The sequence below is a fragment of the Chaetomium tenue genome (genome assembly GCF_020726465.1).
Source record: "Chaetomium tenue strain MPI-SDFR-AT-0079 chromosome Unknown F5144scaffold_4, whole genome shotgun sequence".
In the NCBI taxonomy this organism is placed as follows: domain Eukaryota; kingdom Fungi; phylum Ascomycota; class Sordariomycetes; order Sordariales; family Chaetomiaceae; genus Chaetomium; species Chaetomium tenue.
This window is the reverse complement of record NW_027117332.1, coordinates 2,782,081-2,796,097: the sequence shown is the minus strand read 5'-3', so window position 1 is coordinate 2,796,097 and position 14,017 is coordinate 2,782,081. Positions and strand designations below refer to the sequence as shown.

General features: G+C 55.7%; 5 protein-coding genes across 5 annotated transcripts; 2 read left to right on the top strand and 3 right to left on the bottom strand.

Annotated features, from left to right (window-relative positions):
* Positions 1-238: 238 nt before the first annotated feature.
* Positions 239-1,217, bottom strand: F5144DRAFT_533497 (transcription factor TFIID-domain-containing protein; the record flags this gene model as incomplete). Its single annotated transcript, XM_066786989.1, has 2 exons — positions 1,148-1,217; positions 239-1,072 (listed from the first exon to the last, which is right to left on the bottom strand). The coding sequence occupies exon 2, from the start codon at positions 980-982 to the stop codon at positions 239-241; it is 744 nt and encodes a 247-aa protein (XP_066643328.1). The 5' UTR covers positions 983-1,072; positions 1,148-1,217.
* A 3,218-nt stretch (positions 1,218-4,435) lies between these two features.
* F5144DRAFT_593001 (uncharacterized protein) lies at positions 4,436-7,089 on the top strand (the record flags this gene model as incomplete). Its single annotated transcript, XM_066790416.1, has 5 exons — positions 4,436-4,553; positions 5,145-5,703; positions 6,398-6,538; positions 6,595-6,801; positions 7,059-7,089. The coding sequence occupies 5 exons, from the start codon at positions 4,436-4,438 to the stop codon at positions 7,087-7,089; spliced, it is 1,056 nt and encodes a 351-aa protein (XP_066643327.1).
* Positions 7,090-9,041: 1,952 nt separating this feature from the next.
* Positions 9,042-11,247, top strand: F5144DRAFT_512349 (uncharacterized protein; the record flags this gene model as incomplete). Its single annotated transcript, XM_066786563.1, has 4 exons — positions 9,042-9,307; positions 9,367-9,659; positions 9,756-10,350; positions 10,418-11,247. Coding segments are annotated over exons 1-4 (1,893 nt in total), but the record flags the coding sequence as incomplete, so codon positions are not given.
* A 235-nt stretch (positions 11,248-11,482) lies between these two features.
* On the bottom strand, positions 11,483-12,329 carry F5144DRAFT_602932 (uncharacterized protein; the record flags this gene model as incomplete). Its single annotated transcript, XM_066791247.1, has 4 exons — positions 11,483-11,622; positions 11,774-11,884; positions 11,995-12,098; positions 12,178-12,329. The coding sequence occupies 4 exons, from the start codon at positions 12,327-12,329 to the stop codon at positions 11,483-11,485; spliced, it is 507 nt and encodes a 168-aa protein (XP_066643325.1).
* A 443-nt stretch (positions 12,330-12,772) lies between these two features.
* On the bottom strand, positions 12,773-13,507 carry F5144DRAFT_630083 (uncharacterized protein; the record flags this gene model as incomplete). Its single annotated transcript, XM_066792405.1, has 2 exons — positions 12,773-13,156; positions 13,218-13,507. 2 exons carry the CDS (start codon positions 13,505-13,507, stop codon positions 12,823-12,825), a joined length of 624 nt encoding a protein of 207 aa, XP_066643324.1. The 3' UTR covers positions 12,773-12,822.
* Positions 13,508-14,017: the final 510 nt, after the last annotated feature.

Genomic DNA, 14,017 nt, shown 5'->3' with positions numbered 1-14,017 from the left:
AGAGCCGCCACTACAAAGAAAGTTAACAATCACTCTGAGAGTGCACGGCTTCTTTATGTGCACTTACATTCCAATGGTGTCTGATAATCTAGTATTTTAGTCCTAGTTCGAGTAGAAGGGCGGAAGGCGACAAGTTCCACAATTACAATTACTGTAGATCTGCTGCGGGTTCTGCGATGGGCCCTGTGTGTTTGCAAGCCCGGTCAGCCGAGTTCGACTCTGTCGTCCATGTTTAATATCACTTGCCGGCCGTCTGCTGCTCCTGACGCTGAAGCCTTCTAAAATCTCTCCTCGCAGCCTTCTCCTCCGGCGTAAGGCGGGGTCTGACTCTTGGTGGTGGTGCCCTACTTCCCTCGACCTTGGCCTCCAGCAGCAGCGGGTACAAATTTGCGAAGGCCTCTTGGATGTCTTCCACGGCCTTGGCGCCCGTCAGCACAATCTTGCCCGTGCTGAAGATGAGGCACTTGAGCTTGGGCCGCAGCATGGTGTAGACCAGGCCCGGGAACAGCTCCGGCTCGTACATGGCCGACTCGCGGTACATGTGGGCGATGCGTTCGAGGCGGATGAGGAAGTCGCACGTGGCGGACCCGACGTAGTTCTGCACCTTAAAGTCGCTGAACCCGGTCCCGAAGCCGCACTTTTGTAGGGCGCGCGCGTGTTTGCGGGCAGCCAATTTGGCCAGCGCCTCCGACTTGGCCCCCGTGATGACCATCTTGCCCGATGAGAAGACGAGTGTGGTGGTGCGCGGCTCGCGGATGCGCATGATCAGAGCGTGGAATTTTCTTCGGTTGTATTCGACATTACGGGCTTGTTCGGAAATGAGCCGCAAGTCGAGTCGGCAACCCAAGTCGACCGTTGCGACGACGTTTTGTATTATGGGGGCCGGCCAGTCGGGTTTGATCCGTTCCCGCCAGGATGTCTTGGGCTGGCGGCCTTGTAACTCTCGTTCAGCCCCGGCGCGGGTTTGTACATTGGGAGGCATATTCGGTGTTGTGTTTATCGTCGGACGTCTACAAGTTGGTTTTTGTCCGGCGTGTGAACTTTTGATCTCGTTGAGCCTTGAATAAGTGATCTGGGTTTCGAATTAGTTAGACAGGTTCTCTTGGTTCCAACAATACCATTGATGGGGAAGCCAATGCTCTAATACCTTGACGCTGGGACAAAGGGTTCGTCTGGGTGGTGATGCGGCCTTCAATAATTTTTGTCGAACAAAGGCAAGGCGAATATGGATTGTATTTTAGACAATGTTATCTCCACAACAAAGGGAAACAATGGCTTTGTGATAGAAGTTTCTGTAGGTTGAGAAGTTGCAGAATCTCCGAATCAGTCAAAAAGGCAGGACTCAGGAAGACGAGGGGCTAGCGCTGGGTGGATCAAGGGAAAGAACTTGACAAGTGCAGGATGGATTTGTTGTTACGAACCTAACCTCCGCATGGAGGGTCATGGGGCGATGGCTCCTTCCCGAGTCGTGAACTTTGACCAGACCACGATTCCAAACAACAACGACACCTGGTGATGTAATCATGACTCGAAGCCCGACAGGATACCCCTAGTTATGCGGTTGGCATAATGGAAATACGCTGTGCTGTGTATGCATGGCATGGTAAGAGTTAGAAGGAGGAAGAAGGTTTTGCAGATCAGCTGGTCTGGGAGGGCCAGGCAACACATGTGCAGAATGGCAGCAGGCAACCCGAAATTCTAGGCCCATAGGCCACCCGCCATAGCTTGAGAAAGGGATGGAAAATTTGCACAAGCAACGAGCTCGCACCTTGTAATCTTGCAACATCATCTTGACCTACCTCCTTGACGACTCCAAGATGCGCTTCATTTTCTCATTCCTTAGCAGCCGCCGCAACAAGTCGGCGCAACCTTTGACTAACGATGCACAAGAAACGACGGTGAAGGGATGGAGCCTCTTCCGCTGGCTGAAGTCGGGCAAACGCAGTCAAACCGGAGGCAAGGCTGCTTCCCTCGAAGATGCCCCAGCCCCGCCACGACCATCCGACGCGTTGATCGCAGAGCCACGGGAGCCTCCATCACTGTCGGCAGATGAAAACTCTACTTCGACGAAAGGCTCGAGCTCTTTTGAACAGAGCAATATCGACACTGCGCCGAAGAGACGCCCAAGACTCCGCCGTGTTGCGGGCGTTGCGGACCTCAAGGCCCTAGCGCGTCAAAGCATGCCGACTTTGGATAGAGACAGGCCTCTACCACTCGGCGCGCCTACTATTGACCGAGCAACCGAACTAGCAAAGGTCTAGCGGTCTGGCATGCCAGACTGGGAAACCATGTTCGAGGAAGATGAGGGAGATGACGATAACAAAACCAAAGGAAAGGAAAAGCGGCGATCGGCCCAGTGTCCACAAAGCAGCATTGATCTCGGTACATTGCTGACACCTGACGTCGAAAATATGACGGACAAAGGGAAAAGAAATGCGTCGAGAGCCCATCTTGTGCCCTCACTCAATCAGGCACAGCCTAGCTCCTCGATTGTGTCCTCGACAGTGATAGAGAACAACGACTTCGCTGACGACGCGACTCACCCTCACGCAAGCGACACCGGCTCACCCTCACGCAGCCGCACCAGTCCATGGCCTTTCGGTGTCGCTCTGTCAACCCGGGATTTATCGCCCGAGGCTGACACACAGGACGTCGCTCCGGTATCCGCAACATCCACACGACCCAGAGCGGTATCCGAGCCCCAAGCCTAACGTCGCCACCGGTATCTTCTCAGCCAACGCGGCTTGATCGTGATGCACGTCTGCACCAAAAGACTTGTCGAGCAGCTGACCGAGGCGTCCGCCTTGCAGCAAGGTGAGGTTCGAAGCCAACGAATGGGGACGGTAACGGAATCGAGAGGCGTGACTACGGCTTCAAGTCTACCTTGACACAGATGCAACTGCGGCTGATGATGGAAGCGTACAGGGTGGTATTGAAACGCTGTAGACGAGAGAGGTTGTTGTCGCAGATAACGCAGTCGGCAGCCGAGAGGGATGCGAGTAGTTCGAGTAGATTGTCTCCGGATGCGGCGGTAAATGCTGCACGCGAAGCGGTGCCGATTTTGGAACACTGGTTGGCTACGTTGATTGTTGTGTATGAGGGGTTGGCCAAGGAGGGGGGAGGCAGTGTTTGAGTCGAACATATTTCGGCGGGTGTCGGAAGTTTTGGAAATGAGTATTGGAACGAGAAAGGAACAGATTTCGATGGATTCAACTGTAATATTTAGGTAATTTCTAAAAGCTAATAACTATTACCCACCTAACTTTGATGTTCCATCTGTCTAGGAAGGAGCGTTTTATGCCCAGCTTTTCCGCCCTCGCTCTTACCTACCTAGGTACATGCCAGGTGCCCCGGTCCCAATGGGCCGCGTCAAGGCCGCTTCTCCTGCGGAGTCCTTTTCCCAAAGAGTTCACACAGTATGGCGAGAGTTAAAGAGAACCTGAGATAAGAGATGAGCTCTCCACACCTTTGGACGCAAAAGATTGCCCGGGTATATCCTAGCTTGCATCGCAGCGCCGGCTTTCCTGATGACCGCCGCATATGGTCATTTTTCTTCTAATAGAAGCATAATACGCATATCTAGTCCCTCCCACGGGGCCCCTCATGTGGTATCGAAGATTGACGAAGCTTTTCCTCGGATTCGTCATCAATAGAGGACGATGGTTTTGATCCAGCAGAACGTACAAAAATCAGGACTTGTTCCCAAATAAGGCAGCGGCAACTTGGAAAGTGCGGGGAAGGGGAGTCCCTGCTGCCCAATTCACCGTTCACGAATACTGACACAAATAAGGAAGCTTTGAGATAGGCGCCGGCCTGCAGTGGAATCACTGCAGTCTCTGTGTTTCTGGTGGTGTGCTCTTTGGCAATGTGCCCTCTTAAGGCAGCCGTGAATTGACTTGCCAACAACCCAGAGAGCCGGCACAACAAGGCAGCGGGCCGCAGCCATACGTTCGAGGGGCTAGCAATCGGGCACGTCATCATTCATATCGGCCTGGACTAGACTTTCGCGTGGTGGTTCAACCACGGTTCGTCCGGGGAGCAACACTGGATAGTAAGTGGTCCAACGGCTTGCCTCAACACCGGGTCCTTGGTTATCTAACTTTATTTGACAGGAACAGGGCGCCGCCAAACTTCAACCTTGTAATATACGCTCGGACGACGGGGGCCGCCGGCCGAATAGACGTATCTTGTCGCCGCGGTGGGCAGCTCTACGAACACTGCTGCCAACCCGCATCGCTGCGCATTGGCGTGATCCAGGACTCCCAATGCACCATTTCCCTAAGGAAAGATCTACTCCTTTTAGACGTCTTCGGTCACGATCTAATAAACCATTGTGTGGAATGCATTTTAGCCAGAATTCCCGCCATGTACATGACACAACTCACACAACGCGTTGATATGCGCCCGCACGCTCGAACACGGAAACGGGTATCCAATGACATGTCCAGCGCTTAATCGCCCATATCACTCTGGCCAGGAACTTACCGGATCGACAGACTTTGAGCTTGTTACCCGGCCGTCTTCCACTTCCCGACCCGGCGCTTGTAACCCAGGCATGCGGCTGCCTTGGCAAACCCAAGCCTCATTGATACTCGGGTTCTCGAAGGTTTGCGTTTATACAATGCCACCCCTGGTTGGTACCTCTGATCTTGGCGAAACATGGAAGGTTCCGCGCTGTGTGCCCCGAATGGGGACATTCTTTCCACCCGCGTCATCCTCAGAGCAAACCAGGGCCATCCTAGGAAGTCAATTCTAGCCGAGAGAGATCAACGGATCGACTCGAGGCCGCTCCCATGCAGTTCATCACATCGAGGAGCAAAGCCCCTCTGCTTCCGAGCATGATCTCGCTTACTTGGTCACACGGGAGGTTTTTCTCCCCCTGAGCCTCCGCCTGGCTGACGATCACCGGAAGCAAGGGAAGAACAATTACAGCTGCAGGCCTATCCGTTCTGGCTCGCAATGGAAGACATGTCATACTGGGGCCGCGCGGCCATGGGTATGATGACTGCCTCCGCTCCTCAACGGGGGGGAGAAGAAGATAAAGATCTTGCTATTCTCGCATTTTTCGCTGCACCGGCGACCAGAGGTCGACCTTCTTCTAGTACTGATATCTCCTCAGCGGATGGCAATGAAACCCACAACAGCACCAAGGCGTGTTCTGCTTCTGACTAATTCGGAACATGGCCAAGCTAGCGTCTTCCTCGCAACCAGCTACGCTCTGCTCACGTTCGATGATGAAGACGTTGAAGTTCACTTTGCCTCGTTTGACCCAATTAAGCCTTTTGTTTTGAGCACCTCAGACCATGCTCAGCAGGACAAACCTGGGGCACGGCCCATCATATTCCACGCCATTGACGGTGTGGATATGGTGTCGGCTTGGACACGTCCCGAGATCACAGCAGAGCAGGAAGCCTTGAAGAACCGCAGCATGATACCCCTCCTCCACGTCATTAGACGGACGTTAGTGCTCCTCAAAGTCACCCTCCCCTGGACGGGACCAGAATTTGTTCAGATCATGCACTCCGTTGCCAACATCGTTCGAGACGTGGAACCGGACATTATCGCCGTTGACCCGTGCTTCTCTCCGGCCCTCACCGTCCTCCGGCACATCAGAGCCAAGTTCATCATTCTCTCGCCAAACACAATCAAAGACTTTGCCATCCCCGTCCAGCCCAATGCCGAAGCACTCTGGAAGTACCCCAGGTGCGTCCAACCAACCAACCAACATTCTTCCCCTCTTCCCCCCTTTCCCCCATACCCTCACTAACACCCTTTTTTTTCCTCTCCCCAGCCTCGGAACTTACTACCCCTACCCCCTCCCCCTCCACGCCATCCCCCACAACACCCTCCTCATCATCCTCTCCCTCATAATCGCCATCTTCGACCCCCACCGCCGCGCCCTATCCCACTACCTCGCCACCCACTACCACCCCACCACCCGCCTCACCACCCTCGCCACCATCTCCCTCAAACCCACCGCCCTCAACCCCGACCACACCAGCACCACCACCACCGCCCCGCCCCCCTCCCTGCTAGTCGCCAACCTCCCCCAACTCGAATTCCCCCTCCGCCGCCTCCCCGCCCACATCATCCCCTGCGGACCCATGCTGCGCCCAGCGCGCCCCGTCGCTGAGGCTGATCCTGACCTGGCGGCGTGGCTGGCGGCCGCGCCGGCGGTGGTGTATATCAATTTGGGGACGCACGTGTTTTTTGATGGGGAGAAGGCCGGGGAGATGGCGCGGGCGGTGAAGCGGTTGTTGGTGGCGGCGTCGGCGTCGGGGATGACGAAAGGGGGGGTGAGGGTGTTGTGGAAGATTCCGAGCCGGGGGAAGGAGTTGGAGGTGGAGGGGGGGAGGGGCAGGGAGTGGGTGTTTGGGGCTGGGGGGGTCGTGGAGAGGGTGTTGGGGGAGGAGGTGAGAGCGGGGGTGGTGAAGGTGGTGGATTGGTTGGAGGCGGAACCGATGGCGGTGTTGGAGTCGGGGGTGGTGGTGTGTGCGGTGCATCATGGGGGGGCGAATTCGTTTTTGGAGGCTGTTTGGTAAGTTTGTTGTGGTTTTGCTGTGAGTTGTGGTCGCTGACGATGTGGTGTTGCAGTGCCGGGGTCCCGCAGGTGGTCCTCCCCGTGTGGATGGACACGTTCGACTTTGCTCGGAGGACGGAGCTGCTCGGCATCGGGCGCTGGGGGAACCGGCGCGCTCGCAAGCTTTGTGAGGAAAAGGAGCTTGGGGCCGTGTTGACGGAGGTTGTTGCCGGGGAGAAGGCGCCGACCTATGCGCGGAAGGCGAAGGAACTGGCCGAGCTGTGCAAGCAGTCAGGGGGCGGAAGAGTGATTGCGGCTCGGCATATCTTGGATCAGATTGGAAGCGGCTATGTGCAGTCGCCGTCGGAGGGGGAGAAGGAAACGGATTCGTTGTTGAACACTCATACTTGAACACTCATACATGATGGCTGTCGGGGGTTCAGAGTTAGGTTTTGTCAGGATGGCCTTCCTAGGGTAGGTAGTTATGAAATGATCCTCAGGTTCCGAAGCCAGCAGCGAACCCAACAGTCAATCTTAGTTCTCCAACTGGCACCCGAGACAACGGCTGAAATATGACACCTTCCAGCCCATGACATAACCATCCGTGTTTGCTTTACCTAAATAAGAACCAACACTGCCGAGCGGGAATATAATTACTAAAGCCAGGTCATACCTCAGCAATCATCTTATAGTGCCCTGCTTTCCTCCCACATCCCGCCCATTATTCTTACCCAAACACATACACGTACATCCCCTTCCTTCATGACCCCTTCTACTTCTGCAAAACCGGTGGTTTGGGCGGCTCCCATACCTCCGGGTCAACCGCGTTCTTCTTTGGTTCACCAGATATCATCCTTGCGCGCTCGGTTGACCCGTAATCCTGGCCGTACTGTTTCGGCTCCTCAACTGGCGGCTTAGGTGGCTCGTAGCCCGTCATTTTAGGGGATAGGAGGTAGGTAATGAGGTGGTGATGCTTGATCTGAACTGGTTGCTAGGCTGGGTGTCAGCTAATGCCCATGTCCTCTCTCGGGTGACACTTGTGCATAGTGGATCTTCCACATACCCCAATCCCTTGACTTTGGTAACACTTTCGGGTTACTCGGCTTCTCTGCTAGGGTGGGGTTTGCTACTGACCAACCCTTTTGTGGCCTATATGTCTTGGTAGGGTGTGCTGAGCCACGTTGTTACAAGTGGCGGGAGGGCAGGGACTTGGACTTGAGTCTCTAATAGCTGCCGGAGGTGAATGACACAGCAGACAGGGAGCCATGGAACTGCGACCCTAAATCTAGCAGGTCCCAAATACCGGTGAGGAAACATGAAGTTGGGCTGTGGGTCTCACTAAGTGAAACACCACGTGGAATTCGCCGCAAGCCTTCTCGGACTTGTTATGTTTTGATGCATTCCTGTCAGCAATCAGCAGCAACTTAGGGTCGGCTTACTAGTGGCCACTGATGCCTTCAGTTTATTGACTTTTTACCACTAAACTGTTTGAGAAGCTTGCAAATGGAAATAATTGTATTATTGTTTTGGGGTTTGCTACTCGTCCTCGGGCCCCGGGGGGATGCATTGATTCAAGGAGACTCGAACACTTGGTTCAAGCAGGAAGGGATGAGAGACGAGTCAATGATTTGAACGGGCCCGCCAAGTGGTCTCCGACTCCCCCATCGTGCCTGCCTTACCGAGCGGCACGTAGCAGTCTGGAGGGTTTCCTCACGAATTCTTGGGCCATTCAACAAATTCAGAAAAAAGACGACCAGAAATGAGGCCACTTCACCGCCATTCCAATCAGAGATGTGTTCACCATTCCGCCAATCAGGCCGCCACAAACACTTGCTTGGAAGAACCCGAGACCACGGCTCTGGCGCGTCGATTGGTTCCATCACAAGCAGAAACAAGCACGAAATGACGCGGTGCAAGGCGGCAACGGCCGAGTGCAATGCTGCGGTGCACCCATCAGTGCCATCACTTCCTCGGTAATCACACCAACCTCCTGCAGACTGCACCGCTCCACCTGCGCTGTCACAGAACCTTGATATCAAAATTCAAGATATGCACTGCACTCCAGACTTGCGGTCCCAGGGGTCAAGCACGACCCCTAGAGCGCTCATGGTCGAGGCTTGGAGTATGCCGCTTCCGGAAAGCCATCCAAAATCTGACGGCAAGCCCGGAAGTTGGATTAGGAAAAGCATACCGAAGAACGTTTTCTTTCGGCGTGCAGCAGACCAGTCTCCAACCCCCCGACTGTCCTTGCTCATTGCCAGCCACGAGTTCCCGGGATGCCAAGTGATGACTCCTTCCTAACCCCTGCCCGGACCGATCACACCAAAGAGAAGCCTCCCTCGGGCGTCTCGGCCCGAACCCTCAGGGGTCGAGGAACAATTATGTTCTCAAGAACCAGCTGAGATCGTTCGCTGCCCACGTTTTGCACGTCCAGTGACGGGGTCGCTGTTACCTTACCATGCACGTCGGATCATAGGGTGCATAATATGCTTGCCGCTTACCCCCCATTACTTGGGTTTACCAGGACCGGAGGGCAGTATAAATATGTGTGCGCAAACGGCCCTGGCCCCTGAGGGAAGAGGCGTGTGTCCTTGACCGAAGCCGTCACGAAAATGCGTCTCTCGGGTTCTGTTACTGTTTCGCTCGCCGCGTTGGCGAGCGCTCACCCCGGTTCCACGGTCAAGCGTCAAGCCTCACAGCTCCGTGACAGTTACGACTTTGTCATCGTTGGCGGCGGGACTAGCGGCCTCACCGTGGCTGACCGTCTTACAGCTGCCTTTCCCAAGAGTGAGTCCGGACCGGCGTCCCACATCTCCTAACCCAGTTCACCTCGCTCATCTATCCAGAAACCGTTCTTGTCGTCGAGTATGGTGAGATTGAGTTTGGGCCTGGAAACTTTGACCCGCCGCCGACCACCCCCGCAAGCCAGTGGAAAGTCACCTCGCTGCCAAACCCCGAGGTAAACAACAAGACGGCCCTTGTCAGCCTCGGTCAGGTGGTTGGCGGGAGCACTGTCGTCAACGGCCAGTTCCTCGACCGCGGGTCGCGTTTTGATTACGACTCGTGGCAAGCGCTCAATGGCCAGGGATCTACTGGTATCAACTGGAACTGGGAGACCCTATTCCCGTATTTCAAAAAGGTAACAGCAACCCTCTGTGCTTTGAAACCCGTGTTCTTTCTCTCAACCTCCCCTTATCCCTTAATCTGTTCCTGGCATTTGCTGAAACCTTGCCAGAGTGTCACCCTCACAGAACCATCAACCGAGCTGGTTGAGAAATATGGTTATACCTGGGATATCTCGGCCTACGGCGGCTCCACCCCCGTCTACGCCACCTACCCCCCCTTCCAGTGGGCTGACCAGCACGTTATGTGGAATACGTACAAAGAGCTGGGGGTCCAAGAACCCAAGGAATGCGCCAATGGTAACAAGGAAGGCATCTGCTGGGTGCCTACCACGCAAGATCCTGTGACTGCGCTCCGCTCCCATTCGGGGCTCGGCCACTACGCTGCTGTCATCGACACCAGGCCCAACTACGACCTTCTCGTGAAGCACCAGGGCGTCAGGGTTGTGTATCCCAAGAAAGCTAGACGCAACGCTGGCCCGCCGATTGTTGAGGTCCGATCACTGGCTGATGACACCCTGTTTAACGTGACAGCCAAGGCCGAGGTCATCATCTCAGCCGGTGCCATCCACACCCCTACTGTTTTAATGAGAAGCGGAATCGGCCCCGCATCAGTGTTGAAGTCCGCCGGCATCCCGGTTGTGCTCGACCTTCCCGGTGTCGGTTCCAACTTCCAGGACCATACTGGGCCGTCCGTCTCATGGAACCGTATGTACTTAGCCCACGACCAATAACCCTAACCACCGTGCTTTTGCTGACTTGAACGACCATACAGTCACCACACCCGGCGACTTCCACCCGGTCCCCAGCGCCATGGATGACACCGCGTTCGCCGCCGACGCAGCGGCAGGCTTCAACGAGAGGCCCTCGCGTGGCCCCTACACGCTCGCCCTCGCCAACAGCGCCGCGTACGTCTCCCTCCCCCACCTCGCCCCCTCCAACCACGAATCCATCATCACCAAAATCCGCGCCATCGCCGCCGACGCCACCCTCGCCGCCTCCTACCTCCCGCCCGACCACCGCACCTCCACCCCCATGATCACCGGCTACCAAGCGCAACTCTCCGCCCTCGCCGACCTCCTCGCCAACCCCCAATCCCCCAGCATCGAATCGCCCTTCTGGACCGGCGCCTCCGCCTCCGCCATCCTCCTGCACCCCCTCAGCCGCGGCACCGTGCGCCTCGACCCCACCAACCCCCTCGCCCAGCCCATCCTCGACTCCCGCGCGGGCACCAACCCCGTCGACTTCGACCTGCACCTCGCACACGTGCGCTTCCTGCGCCGGGCCGGCGCCACCGACACCCTGCGCCGCTACGGCGCCGTCGAGGTCGCGCCCGGGGTCGGGGTGGATGATGCCGATGATGACGCGCTGCGCGCGTTTGTGCGCGAGTCCGCGTCGCTGTCGTTTAATCATCCGTGCTGTACGGCGGCGATGCTGCCGGAGGAGAGGGGGGGTGTGGTGGGGACGGATTTGAAGGTGCATGGCGCGGGGGGGAGGTTGCGGGTGGTGGATATTAGTGTGTTGCCGTTGGTGCCGGGGACGCATTTGATGGCGACGGCGTATGCGGTGGGGGAGAGGGCGGCGGATTTGATTATACGGGAGTGGAAGTGAACGGATGGAGTGAGGGGGGAGGGGATGGGGTGGTGGGTGTGTGCTTGGAGTTGGTTGGGCTGGGGGGAGGTAGGGGGTGGGGTATGGAATGGCCCCCGTCCTGTATTGTGTCTTCTCTCTCTGGATGCAATGCGAGTAGGGAGCAACACATGCACTTGTCCATTGAGTCTCCCGAACCAAACCGAGTTACATTTTAAGCCCCTGGACCCGACGATAGCACATGCTTGACCTAAGCAGGAGCAGTGACGTTGACCAACGGCCAGTTGATCCCCTTGTCGGCCGCCCCCGTGTTGCCCAGCCCGGCGCAGCTGTACAGCCCGACTGCGTTGTTCTCCACCGCCCTCATGTAAACCAAGTCGACGCACTGCTCTGTTTTGGTGTCAGTCCACGTACTTAAACCGGCGGGGTTTTGTGCTGCTGCACGATTCGATGATACATGCTGGGATTTTAAGGGGGGGGGAGAGGGCTAAGGGGCTCAGGGGCTCAGGGATAATGAATGAATAACCCCCGAAAGACTTACTCTGGCCCGAGGGTTCCAGCGCAATGCGGCCGTCGGCCATGACAAACCAGTTCTGGGACTCGGTCTCGGCGCACTCGTTGACGTAGATGTTGCCCATGTCCTTCCAGTTGGCTATGTTGGTATCAAAACGTCAGTGCTTTTCGTTCTCTGGTTAGGTATTTTCAGGGGGAGGTTATGGCTTCTGTTGTTCCCCCTCCTACCCCCTACCTATCCAAACTTACCCTTGGCGCCTCCGTCCATGCACAGCGTGGTGCCGGCTAGCTGGATCTTGGTCGCGCCGTCCTTGAGGTACCACTGCTGCTCCGGCGTGCTTTTGCGGGTTTGGCTGTATTGGCGCAAACGCTCTGGTTAATAGGGGGTTACTGTCTTACAGGACAATGCTTTGACGGGGAGATGAGACATACACGATGGTGGTGCTGCCGGTAGTACGCGCCTTCGCGACGATTACAAACTTGGGGTCTACATTCGACGTGATGTACACGGTGCGGTAGCCCTCGGGGACTTGAGCAAGGCCGACCGCGGCAAGGGCGAGGAGGATAACAGAGGCGCGGAGCATCGTGATTATGATAGTATCGTAACTGGCTGGAGGACGTTGGAGGGTCTATGGACAAGCTTCGACCAAGGCGAATGGGGCCGGTGTACATATGTAGGCAAGTATATGTGATCCAACGTTGTTGTTCCCCTCTTAATCTACAGACTTCGGAGGTGCTTAATTAAACTAGGGAGCTTCTAGAATCACCGATAGGTGGGAAGCTGGAGCGGCGGACGGGGCCACTTATTCTAATCCAACCCTTCGCAGTGAGGAATGAGCGAAGAGCCGTGTGTTCGGAGATCGGCAGATGATTCCTCGACTAAAATAGGGTTCCGGATATTGCGGCCCCCTGGCCACTAACTAATAACATCGTCCGGCTGGTTAATTTGATATGCCCGGCCAGGGCTGAAGGGTAAACCCCATTTCCGCTTAAAGGCGGGTTCCAAGGTAGAATCCCCTAACGGCGACTCGCTGCTCCGTTTGTATCGTATTTGAGTTCCTCGAGAAAGCCCCAGAACTAACAATACGGCAAGGTATAAGTGGCCGGGGCCAAATCTCGCATGGACTCTGTAAACTGGGTAAACCCGTCACCATACGAGCCGTATCTCACGTCCATTTGTCTGTACCAGACAATGCCAAAAGCCCTGTCATAATCATAAGCCTTTCCGATGATGTCGTGGAAGCCAACACCACGAGCGGCTAGCCAGTCTATGAATGCGCAATCCTGCGTTTGAAGCATTCGCTCATGAGTCCTCTCGTCGATTTTCCTTGTTGGCTGCTCCCGACCGCCGATTCCAGAAACATTCCATGTTATCAAACCAGTGGCATGCAGGCGGATGAAGACTTGGCTTCTAGATCGTAAGCGGTTAGTTTTCCATTATAACAAGGCGTTGTTCATTAGGTGGGACTTACATCCAGTCCCGGCACCCATGCCATACAATGGGTCCGGGCTCAGGTTGGGCAGCACGGGTGAAATCGAACTTGAGCAAGTTGCATACCATCATGGGGCTGTCGAATGATGATAAGCGGTAGTATATGCCCATTATAACCTGCAGGACTCTCTGCACCACCAAGCCGTCAATGGTGGGGAATTCAAAGCTCACAGCAACTGCCGCCGGGCAAGTGGTATTTTGGAAGAGTCTGAGTGTACAAATCCCCGCGCCATAGTTGTAGCCGGGAAACTTGCCATCCGCTACGCTCATGGACAACACACATGACGCAGCCTAGGTGCCTGGGTCGGTGCCATCTGAGAAATCGAAGTTGAACCGAAATGTAGCGAGAGAATAATCATGGCCGTCCGGAGAGTTCCCAAAGTCGATGGAAAAACTTTTGATTGTGCGGGACAACGCCCCAGCTAAGATGGGGTCTACAATGGACCTTCTGCCGAGTCCATCTTGGGGGTTGATGGTGTAGAGTCGGTAGTTCGAATCCGGGGTCGACTCCGCCAACATCGACTCCAAGCCGGCGGCGCTCATGGCAAGTACAGCTGGCAGCCCGGTCCGTAGCACTGCTGCAATGCTTCTTTGTCGGTTCTCGGCCCTCTTTCTGGGGTATGGATGTTCCGCGTGGTGTATTGTATTTCTGATAAAAACAACTGTTGTCTCTACCGCGCGGTTGCAGCTTCAGGAGGAGATGAGTTGCGGTTAATTTTGCCTTGCGTAAAAACGATACTAGTGAAGTGAACAAGGAAGGTTTGGGAATTTACGGGGACA